The sequence below is a fragment of the Schistocerca nitens genome, chromosome 4 (genome assembly GCF_023898315.1).
Source record: "Schistocerca nitens isolate TAMUIC-IGC-003100 chromosome 4, iqSchNite1.1, whole genome shotgun sequence".
NCBI classification, from domain to species: Eukaryota; Metazoa; Arthropoda; class Insecta; order Orthoptera; family Acrididae; genus Schistocerca; species Schistocerca nitens.
In genome coordinates, this window is record NC_064617.1 from 425,750,559 (window position 1) to 425,767,126 (window position 16,568).

Consider the following 16,568-nt stretch of genomic DNA (forward strand, 5'->3'; position numbering starts at 1 on the left):
ATTATCAAACTACTCTGTGGCGGTATACATGAAAAGAACTTTCAGGGTTTCTCTTCAAAGTGACATATGTATGATATCTGTACAATGTGTTGTTCTTTGGCAACAAATAATTGAAAGTGTTCGCGGACGTTATGTACACCCTGTATGTGCTGAGTAACCGTGACGGACGGTCGTTGAAGAAGACTGTGACGAAAAATAAAGCGACGACAGCTGTAAAAGTTATGCAGAACTGAACGTCGCACTCGCGAATTCTGTCGGCACCGGAACAACACGAAGGGTGCTTTGTATGAAGGAAATTGAAAAAGTGAGCTTGAATTCGAATACCACTCATCAGTGATGTAAATGCCCGTAACATGGCTACTCTGCAAAGTCGCATTACTACCAAAGATTATGTGAAAATTTTCACTGTTCAGGTCCATCCCATGGTATCACGTGTGTTCCTCAGTGGTGAAGCTCTATTCCAAAACGACAGAGCTCTGTTCACACAGTTCGCATCGTCTAGTACTAATTCTTGAGCTCCAGGAAGAGTAGTCGCATTTCCCGTGACCACCACAGTCGCTATCTCTCAATATTATTGAACAATTCTGGCCTACTTTGGGGAGAAGGGTGCCTGATAGCTATCCACCTCCATCATCATTACCTGAACTTTCCACTATTTTTCTTGGAGAATGGTACAATATTCCCGTGAAAACCGTGCAGTATCTGTAATTATCCATTCCAAAACGATTGGAAGCTGTCTTGAGCGTCAACGGTTTTCTGACACCGCATTGTGCATGATAATGTGCTGTGTTTTTGGTGTTTCCGTACGTTTATCTACCCCTCCTCCAAATCTAATGCCCCTGTAAAAGTGATCTACGTGTGAATAAAACTGGTGCTACTACCACAACTTCTTTATTGCTACTACTAACGACTTATTAACATATTAGTAGTCACAGATATCCTGAGAACTCTATGTTTTTTTATGAATCTTAAGACATCAGCAGGTCAATTTTTCTTTTAGAAAATCGCCAGTCCGCTTCGCATTTTGCTGTACAACGAGTATGCAATACTTCAGTTCGTCTTCGGCACGAACTTAAGTTATATCCCCTCCAAGAAAACACTCGGAGAGGTGATCGATGGCAGCATATGAATCGATAGAAATCTGAAAGCGGTTGTTGATATAGTATGCATTTCGGGCATCTTGCAGCTCCATTGTACAATGAAATATGTCTGTTTTGCATTTGGTAACAAAGGTATAAATAGTACTGGACACTTTCGAAGAAAGTGAAATATATGTGAGTAATCTGGTAGACCCGATAAGTGAATAGATCTCAAACAGTCGTAGGTGGTGCTTTGATTTTTTTCAACATTTGCTTGTGGTTAGGAAAACACAATGAGTCCCCATCCGGTCACTCTTTCGTGTAACTTTATCTATGTTTTATGGACTTATTAATGACCACGTATAATTTTAAGTCATATTGCATACATAGAGACGACACATAACAATATGTTTGTTTTACTAAATCAGTACTATTGCATTCGGTTTTACTGTTGACTTTCCTGCACAGATGTGCTGGTAAAAATGAATTAATTTTTTAATTTTCTTTGTTTTATTGAAATTTATTTTAATTCACTTTGCATTGGAAGTGATGCTCTCTACTGAAATTATGAGATCATTCCGAGTGTGGTTCTATATGAAGTTGCTGGAAATGGTATGTCTTGTGCTATTACACTATACTTTACAATTGACTTTCTTGCACGTTAGTGCTGATTCAGCTTTTATTATTTTATATTAGTATTTCTGTTTTACACAGTATTAATAGTGCTGCCCTCTAGCGATACCACCTTACGTTGTTGCTCCATTAACGGTGCCTTTACACTGTAACTCTAGTCAGCTACTGGTTAGGTCTATTTCTTGTCTACGACAGCACATGTTTTGCTTGACCTTATTCAACGTCTTTGTCAATGCGTGTAATGATCACAGATCGTATGTACGTATATTCTTCAAAACTGTGTACAATTAATTTCTTTTGTGGTTTACATAATCATATTTCCTTGGTTTGGTTGTATTGCATGATATCGTTATTTGCACTTTTAGTTATTAGTTGTCACCAGGTCATCTGATGATGCGCTGAGTCCGAAACGCTTAACGACCACAATAAAGGATTTAATACCGTCTGGATCTGTATTATTTAAGCGACTTACCAGCATTTTTAAATTCACTTTCACAGATACAGTATTGAGGCTGTGTATCGTTGGAGGATGGTAAAGTATGAAATGGAAGATATTTGTTGAAAAGTACAGAATATTATAATGTATGTAAATGCAATTGGTGTAACAGTACTGGCAAAATTTACGTCTTGTGTGAACGAACTCTATGGTATTTAAGTAGTTGGTAGTTATAACTTCTACACGCGTGCTATTTGTGACAGCATAACGTAGCTACATCGTTATGTGAGGAGGGGGACACAAATATAACTGTGTCCCCATTTCTCTTCCTTTGTGTAGCCTACTTGCTTTACACTGTGTGAGGTTATGATGTGGTATTTGGTGCCTACTTCCTTTAAAAAACTTGATGATCTTTGAACGTCATGCATTGCAGACCAGTGCCACGGGAAAGGCATTGGGAAACCCGTGCCACCAGTGCCGAAGCATGTCGTCCCAAAAGCGCCGGTGGTGCAGGAGAAGAACTTCCGAGCGGACAACGTGGTGAACGCCATGCGCTCTCGAGCCCGGCAACCCGTGCCGCGGTACGTGCTAACCCGCCGCGGCGACACGCGCCCTCTAGAGCCCTCCGGTACTGTTCCACGTTACGCCCTTAAGAAGGTAAGGCAACCTGCTTGTCAACTAAAACAACAAGGCTCAACACTGCACACACTCTGTTATGATTATTTTCATTATTTACACTACTGGCCCTTAAAATTGCTACACCAAGAAGAAATGCAGATGATAAACGGGTATTCATTGGACAAATATATTATACTATAACTGAAATGTGATTACATTTTCACGTAGTTTGGGTGCATAGATCCTGAGAAATCAGTACCCAGTACAACCACCTCTGGCCGTAATAACGGCCTTGATACGCCTGGGCATTGAGTCAAACAGAGCTTGGATGGCGTGTACAGGTACAGCTGCCCATGAAGCTTCAACACGATACCACAGTTCATCAAGAGTAGTGACTGGCGTATTGTGACGAGCCAGTTGCTCGGCCACCATTGACCAGACGTTTTCAATTGGTGAGAGACCTGGAGAATGAGCTCGCCAGGGCAGCAGTCGAACATTTTCTGTATCCAGAAAGGCCCGTACAGGACCTACAACATACGGTCGTGCATTATCCTGCTGAATGTAGGGTTTCGCAGGGATCGAATGAAGGGTAGAGCCACGGGTCGAAACACATCTCAAATGTAACGTCCACTGTTCAAAATGCCGTCAATGCGAACAAGAGGTGACCGAGACGTGTAACCAATGGCACCCTATACCAATACGCCGGGTGATGCGCCAGTATGGCGATGACGAATTCACGCTTCCAATGTGCGTTCACCGCGATGTCGCCAAACGCGGATGCGACCATTATGATGCTGTAAACAGAACCTGGATTCATCGGAAAAAATGACGTTTTGCCATTCTTGCGAAACTGTCTGTGATGCAGCGTCAAGGGTAACCGCAGCCATGGTCTCCGAGCTGATAGTCCATGCTGCTGTAAACGTCGCCGAACTGTTCGTGCAGATGGTTGTTGTCTTGCAAACGTCCCCATCTGTTGACTCAGGGACCGAGACGTGGCTGCACCATCCGTTACAGCCATGCGGATAAGATGGATGTCATTTCGAGTGCTAGTGATACGAGGCCGTTGGGATCCAGCACGGCGTTCCGTATTACCCTCCTGAACCCACCGATTCCATATTCTGCTAACAAAATGGTTCAAATGGCTCTGAGCACTATGGGACTCAACTTCTGAGGTCATTAGTCCCCTAGAAGTTAGAACTAGTAAAACCTAACTAACCTAAGGACATAACACACATCCATGCCCGAGGCAGGATTCGAACTTGCGACCGTAGCGGTCTCGCGGTTCCAGACTGCAGCGCCTAGAACCGCACGGCCTTTTCGGTCGGCCCTGCTAACAGTCACTGGATCTCGACCAACGCGAGCAGCAAAGTCGCGATAGGCTACAATCCGACCTTTATCAAAGTCGGAAACGTGATGGTACGCATTTCTCCTCCTTACACGGGGCATCACAACAATGTTTCACCAGGCAACGCCGGTCAACTGCTGTTTGTGTATGAGAAATCGGTTGGAAACCTTCCTCATGTCAGCACGCTGTAGGTGTCGCCACCGACGCCAACCTTGTGTGAATGCTCTGAAAAACTAATCATTTGCATATCACAGCATTTTCTTCCTGTCGGTTAAACTTCGCGTCTGTAGCTCGTCATCTTCGTGGTGTCGCAATTTTAATGGCCAGTAGTGTACTATTTTAAAAATCTTCAACGTGCACAACATTGCAAATTGCTAATCCCGAAGACAGATAGACGTGTTATCGCTTACATTGTACTGGAACGGGGAGAAGCTGCATTCAGAACCGTCTGAATTTTTCGAATTATCTTATTTTAGGTTACACTAAATCATTTAAGACTAATTCCACGATTAACTGAGCACGCTCTTAACATTGCTTCAGGTTTCTGAATAGCAAGAATATACGTTTTACAAAAATTTTGACACGATTCGGGCATCACCAATCATCAGAACATCTGTCAAAGTACACAACGATTGTCATACAGGCATAACTTGCAGAGGCACATTAAGTGGAAACATATTCAGATTCGTTGACAACTAAGCTCAGGTTCAATAAACAAGCTTGACATGAAGTATCGTGTCACGTGGTAATTCTACTGATTTTGGTACTCAGTTGACACGGACCAGCAGTTACAAGACAAGTTTCCATAACATACCACGAGGTGGAATGGTTGTAACGGGGCTAGGACCGAACGTTAAATGTTGAAAAATAAAATATTAACATGATCAAATGCTGAAAACCTGTAATGACGTGATATAACAATAGATTATATAAGAAGGGGTTTCCTCTTGAGGAGAACTACAATTAAAAATTTGAAAAGTGGGCAGGATACATTTAAACAAAAACACACCAGTAATACACGGGTTAGATGAAAGGGATTATGGGAAGGGGTAGAAGGGAAGACAGGGTGACAAGACAGGGGCACTGGACGACTCAGTACTTAAAATACTGAGGAGAAATCAATTAGAAATCAACTGGGTATTGCAAAACTGCATGACTAAAAACACGTCTCAATTTATTTAGAGCGCATAAATACAACCTTAAATTACACCTGCGCTGTATGTGTGAGGACGTGATATATCCATTATCTTATGTTCAATCCATGAGTATGTAAAGACAGGAAGAGACACAGACAAATGGAACAAAAATGAGGAGCGAGCAGAATACCTATTTATTAACTTTTAATCCTACCGAACTAACAAAGTTACAACAAATACAGTATCGTATAATTACAAAGACCATGAAGTAGTAATGAAAAAAAATTATGAGGGCTTGTAAGAGATCGAACACAAGCAAATATTACTCATTTACAGGGATCGTAAAGTTCAAATGGTTCAAATGGCTCTGAGCACTATGGGACTTAACATCTGAGGTCATCAGTCCCCTAGAACTTAGAACTACTTAAACCTAACTAACCTAAGGACAGCACACACATCCATGCCCAAGGCAGGATTCGAACCTGTGACCGTAGCGGTCGCGCGGTTCCAAATTGTAGCGCCTAGAACCGCTCGGCCCCTCCGGCCGGCGGATCGTAAAGTAGCGAAGAAAATACGATAATATTTTTCCGGTTTTATGAGAGACCATCCATTCTATCATAATTTAAAAACAAATTGCTCTAGCCGGACAATACTTCAAAAAATGTTTACTTATACAACAGTTGAGGCCTTGAGAACCATAAGGGTCTAAAGAACACTGTCTTTGATTTTGAGATTATACCACGAATACATGCTCCTGACCTTTATTGATCTTGTAGTGAATCAGTTTCATCTATATCTGTAGAACCACACTGTGTATATGAACATTCACATCTAGGCGCTCCAGTTCGGAACCGCGCTGCTGCTACGGTCGCAGGTTCGAATCCTGCCTCGGGCATGGATGTGGGTGATGTCCTTAGGTTAATTAGGTTTAAGTAGTTCTAAGTTCTAGGGGTCTGATGACCTCAGATGTTAAGTCCCGTAGTGCTTAGAGCCATTTGAACCATTTGAACATTCACAAAAAGCTGTCACATAAATTTCTCGGATATTCAGTTTCATAAGGGCCCAAAAGGACTGAAAGATCTGAGTCGAAACAAGGCCCCCGGACTAGACAACATTCCATTAGAACTACTGACAGCCTTGGGAGAGCCAGTCCTGACAAAGCTCTACCATCTGGTGAGCAAGATGTATGAGACAGGCGAAATTCCCTCAGACTTCAAGAATAATATAATAATTCCAATCCCAAAGAAAGCAGGTGTTGACAGATGTGAAAATTACCGAACTAACAGTTTAATAAGTCACAGCTACAAAATACTAACGCGAATTCTTTACAGACGAATGGAAAAACTGGTAGAAGCCGACCTCGGGAAGATCAGTTTCGATTCCGCAGAAATGTTGGAACACGTGAGGCAATATTGACCCTACGACTTATCTTAGAAGAAAGATTAAGGAAAGGCAAACCTACGTTTATAGCATTTGTAGACTTAGAGAAAGCTTTTGAGAATGTTGAATGGAATGCTCTGTTTCAAATTCTAAAGGTGGCAGGGGTAAAATACAGGGAGAGAAAGGCTATTTACAATTTGTACCGAAACCAGATGGCAGTTGTAAGAGTCGAGGGGCATGAAAGGGAAGCAGTGGTTGGGTAGGGAGTGAGACAGGTTTGTAGCCTATCCCTGATGTTGTTCATTCTGTATATTGAGCAAGCAGTGAAGGAAACAAAAGAAAAATTCGGAGTAGGTATTAAAATCCATGGAGAAGAAATCAAAACTTTGAGATTCGCCGATGACATTGTAATTCTGTCAGAGACAGCAAAGGACTTGGAAGAGCAGTTGAACGGAATGGACAGTGTCTTGAAAGTTGGGTATAAGATGAACATCAACAAAAGCAAAACGAGGATAATGGAATGTAGTCAAATTAAGTCGGGTGATGCTGATGGAATTAGGCTAGGAAATGAGACACTTAAAGTAGTAAAGGAGTTTTGTTATTTGGGGAGCAAAATAACTGATGATGGTCGAAGTAGAGGGGATATAAAATGTAGACTGACAATGGCAAGGAAAGCGTTTCTGAAGAAGAAAAAATTTGTTAACATCGAGTGTAGATTTAAATGTCAGGAAGTCATTTCTGAAAGTATTTGTATGGAGTGTAGCCATGTATGGAAGTGAAATATGGACGATAAATAGTTTGGACAAGAAGAGAATAGAAGCTTTCGAAATGTGGTGCTACAGAAGAATGCTGAAGATTAGATAGGTAGACCACATATCTAATGAGGAGGTATTGAATAGAATTGGGGAGAACAGGAGTTTGTGGCACAAGTTGACTAGAAGAAGGGATCGGTTGGTAGGACATGTTCTGAGGCATCAAGGTATCACCAGTTTAGTACTGGAGGGCACCGTGGAGAGTAAAAATCGTAGAGGGAGACCAAGAGATGAATACACTAAGCAGATTCAGAAGGATGTAGGCTGGGAGATGAAGAAGCTTGTACAGGATAGAGTAGCATGGAGAGCTGCATCAAACCAGTCTCAGGATTGAAGACCAGAACAACACAACAACAACAAGGGCCCAAAGCAGAAAATTTAGCTGTTCTGCATTGCTCTGTTGGTATTTAAGGTTGACATCATAATTTAGTGTCTACATAATTTATGTAGTAGTAATACTTTGTAGTCGGAGGTGTATCGGAAGTTTTATCTGAATCTAAGGTCCACAGATGTGCTTAATGGAAATGAGAATGAAGACCATGACATGTCGGAATCTGTCATAACAACGTGTGTGAGAAATTTAGTGTATGTTTTTTATGTTGTGATTCTGTCAAATGACACTATTGTCACTAGCCTATGTATGGAAATAATTTTAGTCTTCAACATTAATTAATATTTCATAACATAAAGTGGGTACATAATTTTTTATAGGAAGCTTAGGATGTTGGGACTTGATTAAAAAACAATTCAGACCTATGTGACCGGTGGTTTGTTATAAATTTGATTTTCACAAACATTTATTTTTCACTGAACTTTGTTTCTGTACTTTGAGCCCTTATGGTCCTCAGTGCCTCAACTGACTGTGGGGAAACACAGGAGAGGGGAGGAAAGAAGGGGAGGAGTTGAGAATGAGTAACGAGGAGAGCAAGCAGCATGGGGTAGGAAAAAAGTTAATGGAGCAGGGAATGAAGGGGGTCGGGGGGGGGGGGGGGTTGGGGTATGTGTATAATTTATTTATTCCCTTCCTTCCATTTCTTGTCAATGTCTAATCATCTTCCGCATTAAATTCTCTCGAGCTTCCAGCCGCGTCATGTTGTTTTAAATCCAGAGCGTTTCGGCCGAGTAATCCTTGGCCACTGTCAAATGTCGACTGTCTTGATTGCTACTACCATCCTTGTATAGCCGCGCTACGTTCTGTGACGTCACTAGTGCCCGCTTCAATGCCATATAACATTTTCGTTGCGCACCCTCCACTCCCGCTTCAACCTTCCGATGGCCTGGTCCGAAAACGTGTTTGGCCGCTGTCTCTGTTGGAGGGTGTCGTCACAAATTTTCATTGTGAGCTTCATTGGATCACCGACTTACAGACTCGCGAAACATCTGGCCAGCATCCTTACTGCCCATGTTGAGCACTGTGTGCAACACATCAAGAATACGATCGACTTCATCCGTCGAATTAAATTCCTGCGTCTTGGAGAAGGAGATACTATGGTCAGTTTGGTGTCATTATTCACGCGCGTTACCGTTAAAGATTCTATAGATCTTCTCTCCCAGGACTGGACGACACTGTGGTGGGTTTATTTAAGCACACTCTGACGTCATGGTATTTTTTGTGTCATGGAGAATGTTCTAGCCACACGGATGGCGTAGCGATGGGGTGCCCATTAGCTCCAATTATAGGCAACCTATTTATGGAGTACTTTTAGAACATCACCCTGCAAAGCCTAGTTGCTTATACCGTTAAGCCGACGACACATTCGTTGTCTGGTCTCATGGACGTCAAATGTTGGGAGAATTCTTGGATCGTCTGCAGCCCGTTGTCTAGTGGCTAGCGTTGCTACCTCTGGATCTCGGGGTCCCGGGTTCGATTCCCGGCCGAGTTGGGGATTTTCTCTGCCCGGGGACTGGGTGTTTGTGTTGTCCTCATCATTTCATCTTCATAATAATTCGTGACAGTAACTCCATTGGAGTGTGTAAAGAATCGAACTGCGTAAAAATTGGGGTTTTGTACGGGCGCTGATGACCGCGTAGTTTAGCGCCCCACAAATCAATCATCATCGTCATCGTACTTGACTGTACTCGATACAGCTTGGCTTCCGCTCCACGCGAAACGAAATCCAATGAGGTTCCAGCAAACACGGAACAATACATAGTGTAATGTTTACATGAGATTTATTCTTAATATGAACGGAGTATAGCAGAGCATGCCCTAGAAAACAGACATCTTATTACAGTCGATAAGACGACTTTTATCAGTACATATTGCCAATGCATTCGTTTCTTAATATTCTTAATCACAGAATCAGCAGACACACATTCCAAGTACACTCATTACAGACATTTACAACATGTAGTTGCACGCCACTCATGACGCTAAAGAACGGCGGGCCACATCAATAAGGTTATATCAAGAATGACAGAACGAGATATCTATGAAAGAGTATGGAGCACCACTTTAATTGTCAAAAGCCTTTTGAAAATCGGTAGCAACAGTTTGTCAGAGGAGTAATTTATCGATCCGAATACCATTCTAGAGAGTGATTTTATATGCATGAAGCGCATTGCGAGAGACCGCCATGCTCATTGAGGCAACTGCAAGCGTCCGCTGGCTTATTTAGATAATACTCCTCTTCATGCAGGAACTGAGATGCGCCATTTCTCCGCAGCGTTGAACTAATGCAGCAGCTTCTCCTCTGATTCAAAATACTGTTCCACTCACGGACATTTACACAGAATAGTGATTATTTTGATGGAATTTTAGGGCTAGCATCTTGCCTGACTAGTACTCAAACGTTTCCCTTGACGTCGCAGTTACATAGACAATAGTTTGCAAAGTTTGGTTACGGGAGGGTCTCTCAGGATAGCATCGAACAGCACGTGTATTTTAGCTGTAGAGGGGGCTGAACTAGTGGGAATACTAGTGGAACCGATCGAGGTGGCGCAGTGTTTTAGTACTCTAGGCCCGCATTCGGAAGGACGGCGGTTTAAACCCGCGTCCGGCCATCCTGATGTTAGGTTTCGCGTGATTTCTCTAAATCGCTTCGCACAACTGCCGACATGTTTCCTTTGAAAGGGCACGGCCGATTTTCTTCCTCATACTTTTCTTATGCGAGCTTGTGCCCCGTGCCTAATTACCTCGTTGTCGACGGGACGTTAAACACTTATCTCCTCCTCCAAAACTAGTTGCTGTGAATCAAGCCAATCAACCTACCAAACGAGTTACAAAAAGAGGCGTTGGATATTTAGGAGGGGCGCGTGATTTTAAGCACTGACTTTGCTGTAGTGAGTAGGAAACACACCTCAAGGGTGTGTCATGGTTTATTCATGAAATTATTTTAACTGGTAAGATCAGGATACTAAGGCCTTCTCTTACACACTCAGAGATTCCTTTTATACTTTACACAGAAATGAGATCGAGTAAATGAGTTACCTAATGTAATAATAAAAAAAGAAATATTCAGAGTCCAGTATACTGTCGGTGAAGAGGTCCTTAAACACGGAGGATACGCTTGTGTAGGGCAAGGACGGCGAAAGATGTCGTCGATATGCTTTTCAAAGGAACAATCACGAAATTTTATTTTAAGTACTAGCTGACAGATCCGGCAATGCCCGGGCGCGGATTTTGCTAATTTCCTATTGGAAAGGAAAACAATAAATGAACTGTGTTTTTAATGTACAGTTTACGTACGCTAGGCGGAGCTGCTTCATGTGTCTAGAACGCGATTTTGTAAACGTCTCTATGGCAACGCCTCTTCAAAGCTCTGTAGACGGCTATTTTCGTCTAAAGCCGTTTGCGCTTCTCAGTTTAAAGCTGTCAAAAGCGCTGTCAATTGTCAGGGATTTCCTTAAGCTGATTCAACTTAGTGTCTTAGTAGTAAAGAATAAATGTTTTAAACTTTACGCATACTGCGTTATTTTCCATGCATCTCATTGGACTACGTGTCTTACAGTTAGTTGTGTAGTCTCAATCAGTGGCTTATTTAGATACGGTGTTTATGACGTGATATCTCCTGAGCGATGATAGGTTGGTGGTCCTTACCGCACAGCGTTTGTTGTATGACAGCAAGAGACATGTGTACTAAGTCTGGTTGAATTCGGTCCAGTGGTTTAGAAGAAGGCGTGGAACTTACATACGTACATCCATTTTTGTAATATACATGGATTGTGGGAAACAACGATAAACCTAAATCTAAAATGTCGGACGGAGATTTTAACCACGATTATCTCGAATGTGATTCTAATATTCTACCGCTGCGTATCTCCGTTCAGTGAAAATAAGTATAGGTTATAACGGCAAACATAGTTATTACAATGTCAGTACTATGAACATTGTGAACCTTCCTCGTAGTATAATGTACCCGTGAGGTGAGAGTAGTGATATGTTAAGAGAAAGGCAGTACCGAAGTATTGAAATTTTCAGGAGTTTATTGGTTTCATTCTGTAACTGTGGCATTCAAGTCTCACATTTCATCCACTCAATTTTTTTGTGACGGAACTTCGTCGAATTACCTGAAATGACTGACTCACATGTATAGTAGTAGTATGCGTTTACTAAAAACGAATCCCTTTTCAGAAAACTGCGATTTCCACAGAATTCATTGGATTTAATTACCTTTCATATTAATGATGTTATTTCGCAATTAGGTTACCTACATTCTCAGATATAAAATCTGAATGTCATACATTTTACATACATTATTACACAAATAGCAATAAGTTAGGATTTTTGTTAATACTTGAAGAGACACAGCAAAAAGTGGCTCGTTGCTGCATTTTTCCAAGTAATTCAATCCACAGCCACGGAACTCGTTCATCACTAACACGGGTGAAGTGAAGTTAAGATTTTTGTTTCCTCTTCCTCCTTCCTCTGCACGTGTAACAAATTAATGAGTTTTACATTACTGTATAACTTCTTAAATTTTGAAGCATTCTCGAATTCTATGCAAATGATACCATCTATTTACAAAACAACAGTATCTCAGTATATATAAACGTTGAGAGAGTATGTAAAAAATAAATCTTCCCCCCCTCCCCCCTTTCTTTACCAACACTATAATGTGCACAAGAGTTTTAGGGCGGAGCGCTTCACAGGAAAAAAATAACATAATGGTCATAATACTTTTTTTAGATATAATCTTTTATCTTTCCAGCAAAGCTTTACGAGGCATTACTCGTGGATTTGTCTTGCGAGGCTTAAAATCGACATCTCTGATAAGTTTTGCGAAGTTTCCATGCGAAAGAGGCTAGCACTTTCAAAACACCGCCAGACTTCATTAACGGGGAAAATCGGCTTTTCCCTTGAACGCCAGTCTCGTCTTCAGGCTCTAGCTGGCCAGTGTAAGTCTTTGAGAATGTCGATAGTGTGTACCAGTGAAACTTTACAGAAAATTTATACGGTAGATTGGCTTTGTTATGAAAAAGATGATGGTAGAACGTCACTCAACGGAATGGATCAACAAAATAATTTGATTCCCATGTAAGTTGGACTTATCATTGAACCAAGCGATGTTTTGTAGAGAACACTTGCGAATTCATAGAGAAAATGATTGCAGATGATTTAAAAGAAGATGAAAAGATGAAATCCACTGTAAAATCTGTGGCAGGGATACTTGTTATTGCGTAAATGTTGGAATTTTTCCTGTTCCGTTGCGGATTTATGCGGAAAAATGATTCTTTATGTGTCTCTGTGGGTTATGCTGTCAGTGGAAGTTTATATTCATGACCCCAAGTACAGCAGTATGAATGCTGTTGGAGAAGATACATAGGTTGTCTCTTGAAGAGGGATTGTAGTAACTTTTTTATTTTCAAATGTCTGCTAGGTTCAGTGTTTTCGACATTTCTGTTACAATTTCTCACCATGAAACATGCCTGTGACACAGCGCGCTGCTGTTATTTGTATATGCTCGATGCTCCCTATCGGCCCCAATGTATACGTAACTCATGCACCGCAACAGTACTGGCCATGTAATTGTTTTACATAAAGTCTTCGTCATAGGAAAACGACAGTAGTAAATGACATTTCCATAGGGAACTAGCCAATTGTAAAAATTTCCTCCTGATCGTCACATACGAAGTGGTGAAATAAATGTTGCCACATAGCAATGACTGCTGGAATTCGGTGTATAATTGGAAAATGGAGGAAAATGCCTGGTCTGTAGAGGTCTATGACGTTTGTCAAGTTCTGAAAATATTCAGCTTTGTAAAATAGTTTTGGATTCGTATTAGCATATCTTTGATAATTCACTTAGTAATTTATTAAGCATTAGTTATACAGTAAGTTTATATATTGGAGAAGAGATTATCGTGCTATCGGGGCGTTAATAAGCCTGCAGGACTATTCACTTAACGAGGAAAAAAGTTTGCATTTCCGGTGAATCATGTGAATACAACGCTAGCGAGAAACGTCGATATTTTTATGTAAGTCTCTTGATTTTTATTAGTTTTACATTATTTTGTTTTCGTTTTGTATTGCAGATGAGAAAATATAAAAGGAAAAATGATGTTAAACGTTACCGCGAGGCTGAGGCTGATCGATGCTGCGAAAATATTTGAGGTGCTGCATTCCTGTCGAAGATGACTGCAGTTTGGGAAAGATTATCCAGCAAAGTTAAAACGTGGTCAAGTAAATAAGGAACAAGAAAGATAAAGGGACAAGGAAGACCAAGAAACTCACATCTGTAAACATTTTCAAGGGTACATAGATGAAAGCGACAATCCAACAACTGCATAAAAGGGATTTAGCTCAACAGACGTTTTTCATTAGATGAAAACGCAATAGCTGAACATGAATTTTAGCCGAGTACTGCACTGTCGAACCAAGAAAATACACGAAAGGGGTAGGACCTTCAGTCTACGTCACCTCCCACTAGTCCAGTTCATGATAACAATGACACAACAAATTATTATCATTCATTCCAAATCTTGTTGCCGTCTACAAAAAAGTCTACACCAACATCTTCTGCCAGGAAACACAAAACATTACGCATTACATGACCAGAAAATATAAATGAAACTAAACAATATTGGAAAACAAGAGGAAAAAGTCTTCTCAGCCATAGAGCTCTAAGAGACGCCAGGTTAAGAAGAGACTACACCCACAGGATGAATCAACAGAATCGGGTTCATGGGAATCCTCTGAAGAAAGCGATGAAGATAGTGAAACATCTTGCAATGAACTGTCTTGTGTGCTTTGGAAGTTTAAATACCGCGATCCAGTATCGGGGAAACTTTCTGACTGCATTCAGTGTCGTGGCGACAGCAGGGAATGGTACCGTGAGGGATGTGTTACTGCAGTGGTGAAGAAAATGTTTAATTGTGGGAAATGTATTGTTATTTTAATGTGATAAGTACTTTTTGTATTGACCCTATTCGCCGGACTTAGCGGCTCGAGTCGCCTTACTTGAAGGCTAATACCTTGTCTTCAAGTAAGGCAAATAGGGTCCAAGTAGCTCGTTTTTCAGTTAACTTTGCGAAACTATGAACAATATTTATGTAGCTTTATACCGGGTGATTAAAAAAGAAAGGACAGATTTCAGTTGTTTATTACGGCAAACTATGAAACACAGAAACACTTTTTTAGGTAAACGAACATGCTTCTCAAGTACATACGACAAAAATCTGTTCATGTTAAAATATGGTTTCTAATTAGACTTTAACAAATTTTTACTGAATTAAGCCGACCTTATCCTACTGAGACCTTTGGCAGAGCCAGGTATGACAACTATTCCATCTGGTATGAAATATATATGAGTCAGGTGAAATACTCTCAGACTTCAAAATGAATGTAATAATCCCAATACCAGAAAGACAGGTGAGGGCAGGTGTGAATTTTACTGAATCAGTGGTTTAATAAGTCATGGTCGAAAACTTCTAACACGGATTATTTACAGGAAAATGGAAAAACTGCTAGAAACTGATCTTGATGAACATCAGTTAGGGTTCCGTAGAAATATAGGAAAAGGCGGACCAATACAGACCCTGCGGTATAGCGTTTGTAGATTTAGAGGAAGCTTTTGACAGTGTTACAACTCTTTGAAGTTCTGAAGGAAACAGGGAAAAATACAACGAATGAAAGGCTATTTGCAACTTGCATAGAAAATAAGACTGCAGTTATAAGAGACAAGGAATATGATACGAAGGCAAAAACGGAGAAAGGAGTGAGACGGATTGTATTTGCACCCACACTTTTCAATCGGTATACTGAGCGAGCTATGAAAGAAACCAAAGTGAACTTCAGAATGGCGATTAAGTTCAGGGAGGAGAAATTTAAACTTCGAGCTTAGCCGATTCTACCAGAGACGGAGAGTTCAGTTGAACGAAATGGATAGTGTCTTGAAAGAGGTTATAAGATGAATATAAACGAAAGTAAAACAAGAGTAATGGAAACTAATATAATTAAATCAGGAGATATGCTAAGAATTAGACTAAGAAACGATACACTGTAAGTTGTAGACAAGGTTTGCTATTTGGGCAATTACATAACTGACGATAGCAGAAGAAGTAAAGATATAAAATCAGACTTTCGGTAACCAAGAAAGTACTTCTGAAAAAGAGAAGTACTTTTACGTCTAGAATAAATTTAAGGGATAGAAAATATTTTCGAAGGTATTGGTGTGGAATGTAGCCTTGTACGGAAGTGAAACGTGGGCGACAAGCAGTACAGACAGGAAGATAAAGCTTTTGAAGTGTGGTGCTATTGAAAAATGCTAAAGATTATAGAGGTAAATCGGATAACTAATGAAGAACTGTTTAATCTAATCGGGGAGAAAATAAATTAATGATGCAACGGGACTAAAGGAAGGGATCGGTTGACAAGACACATCCTGAGGCATCAAGGAATAATCAATTTTGTAATAAATGGAAGAGCAGGAGGTAAAAAATTCTAGTTCGAGATCAATGCTTGGTTACATTTAGCAGGTTCAGATAGATGTAAATCGCAGTAGTTATAACAGGGGTGTTTTTTTTTCTCGGTCAGTTTCATTGAAAAAAGGCGGAATTTGTTGCGTGACATCGAGGAATACGTTTCAGCCCTTATATCCGATAGATGGTGGCACTATACGTATCCTTCAAAATGGCGTCTATAACGGAGGTGCGTCCAAGCAGAGAGCTGTCATTAAGTTTCTTTTGTCT

At 40.8% G+C, this 16,568-nt stretch overlaps 1 protein-coding gene across 3 annotated transcripts in view; it reads left to right on the forward strand.

Moving 5' to 3' along the window:
• The window catches only part of LOC126253212 (enkurin), a 102,096-nt gene that overhangs the window by 65,239 nt on the left and 20,289 nt on the right, over window positions 1-16,568 (forward strand). For all 3 annotated transcript variants that reach the window (XM_049954391.1, XM_049954393.1, XM_049954392.1), the window contains one exon: window positions 2,582-2,805. In XM_049954391.1, the coding sequence (XP_049810348.1) occupies window positions 2,582-2,805 (224 nt within the window). The remainder of the gene's footprint in view (window positions 1-2,581; window positions 2,806-16,568) is intronic.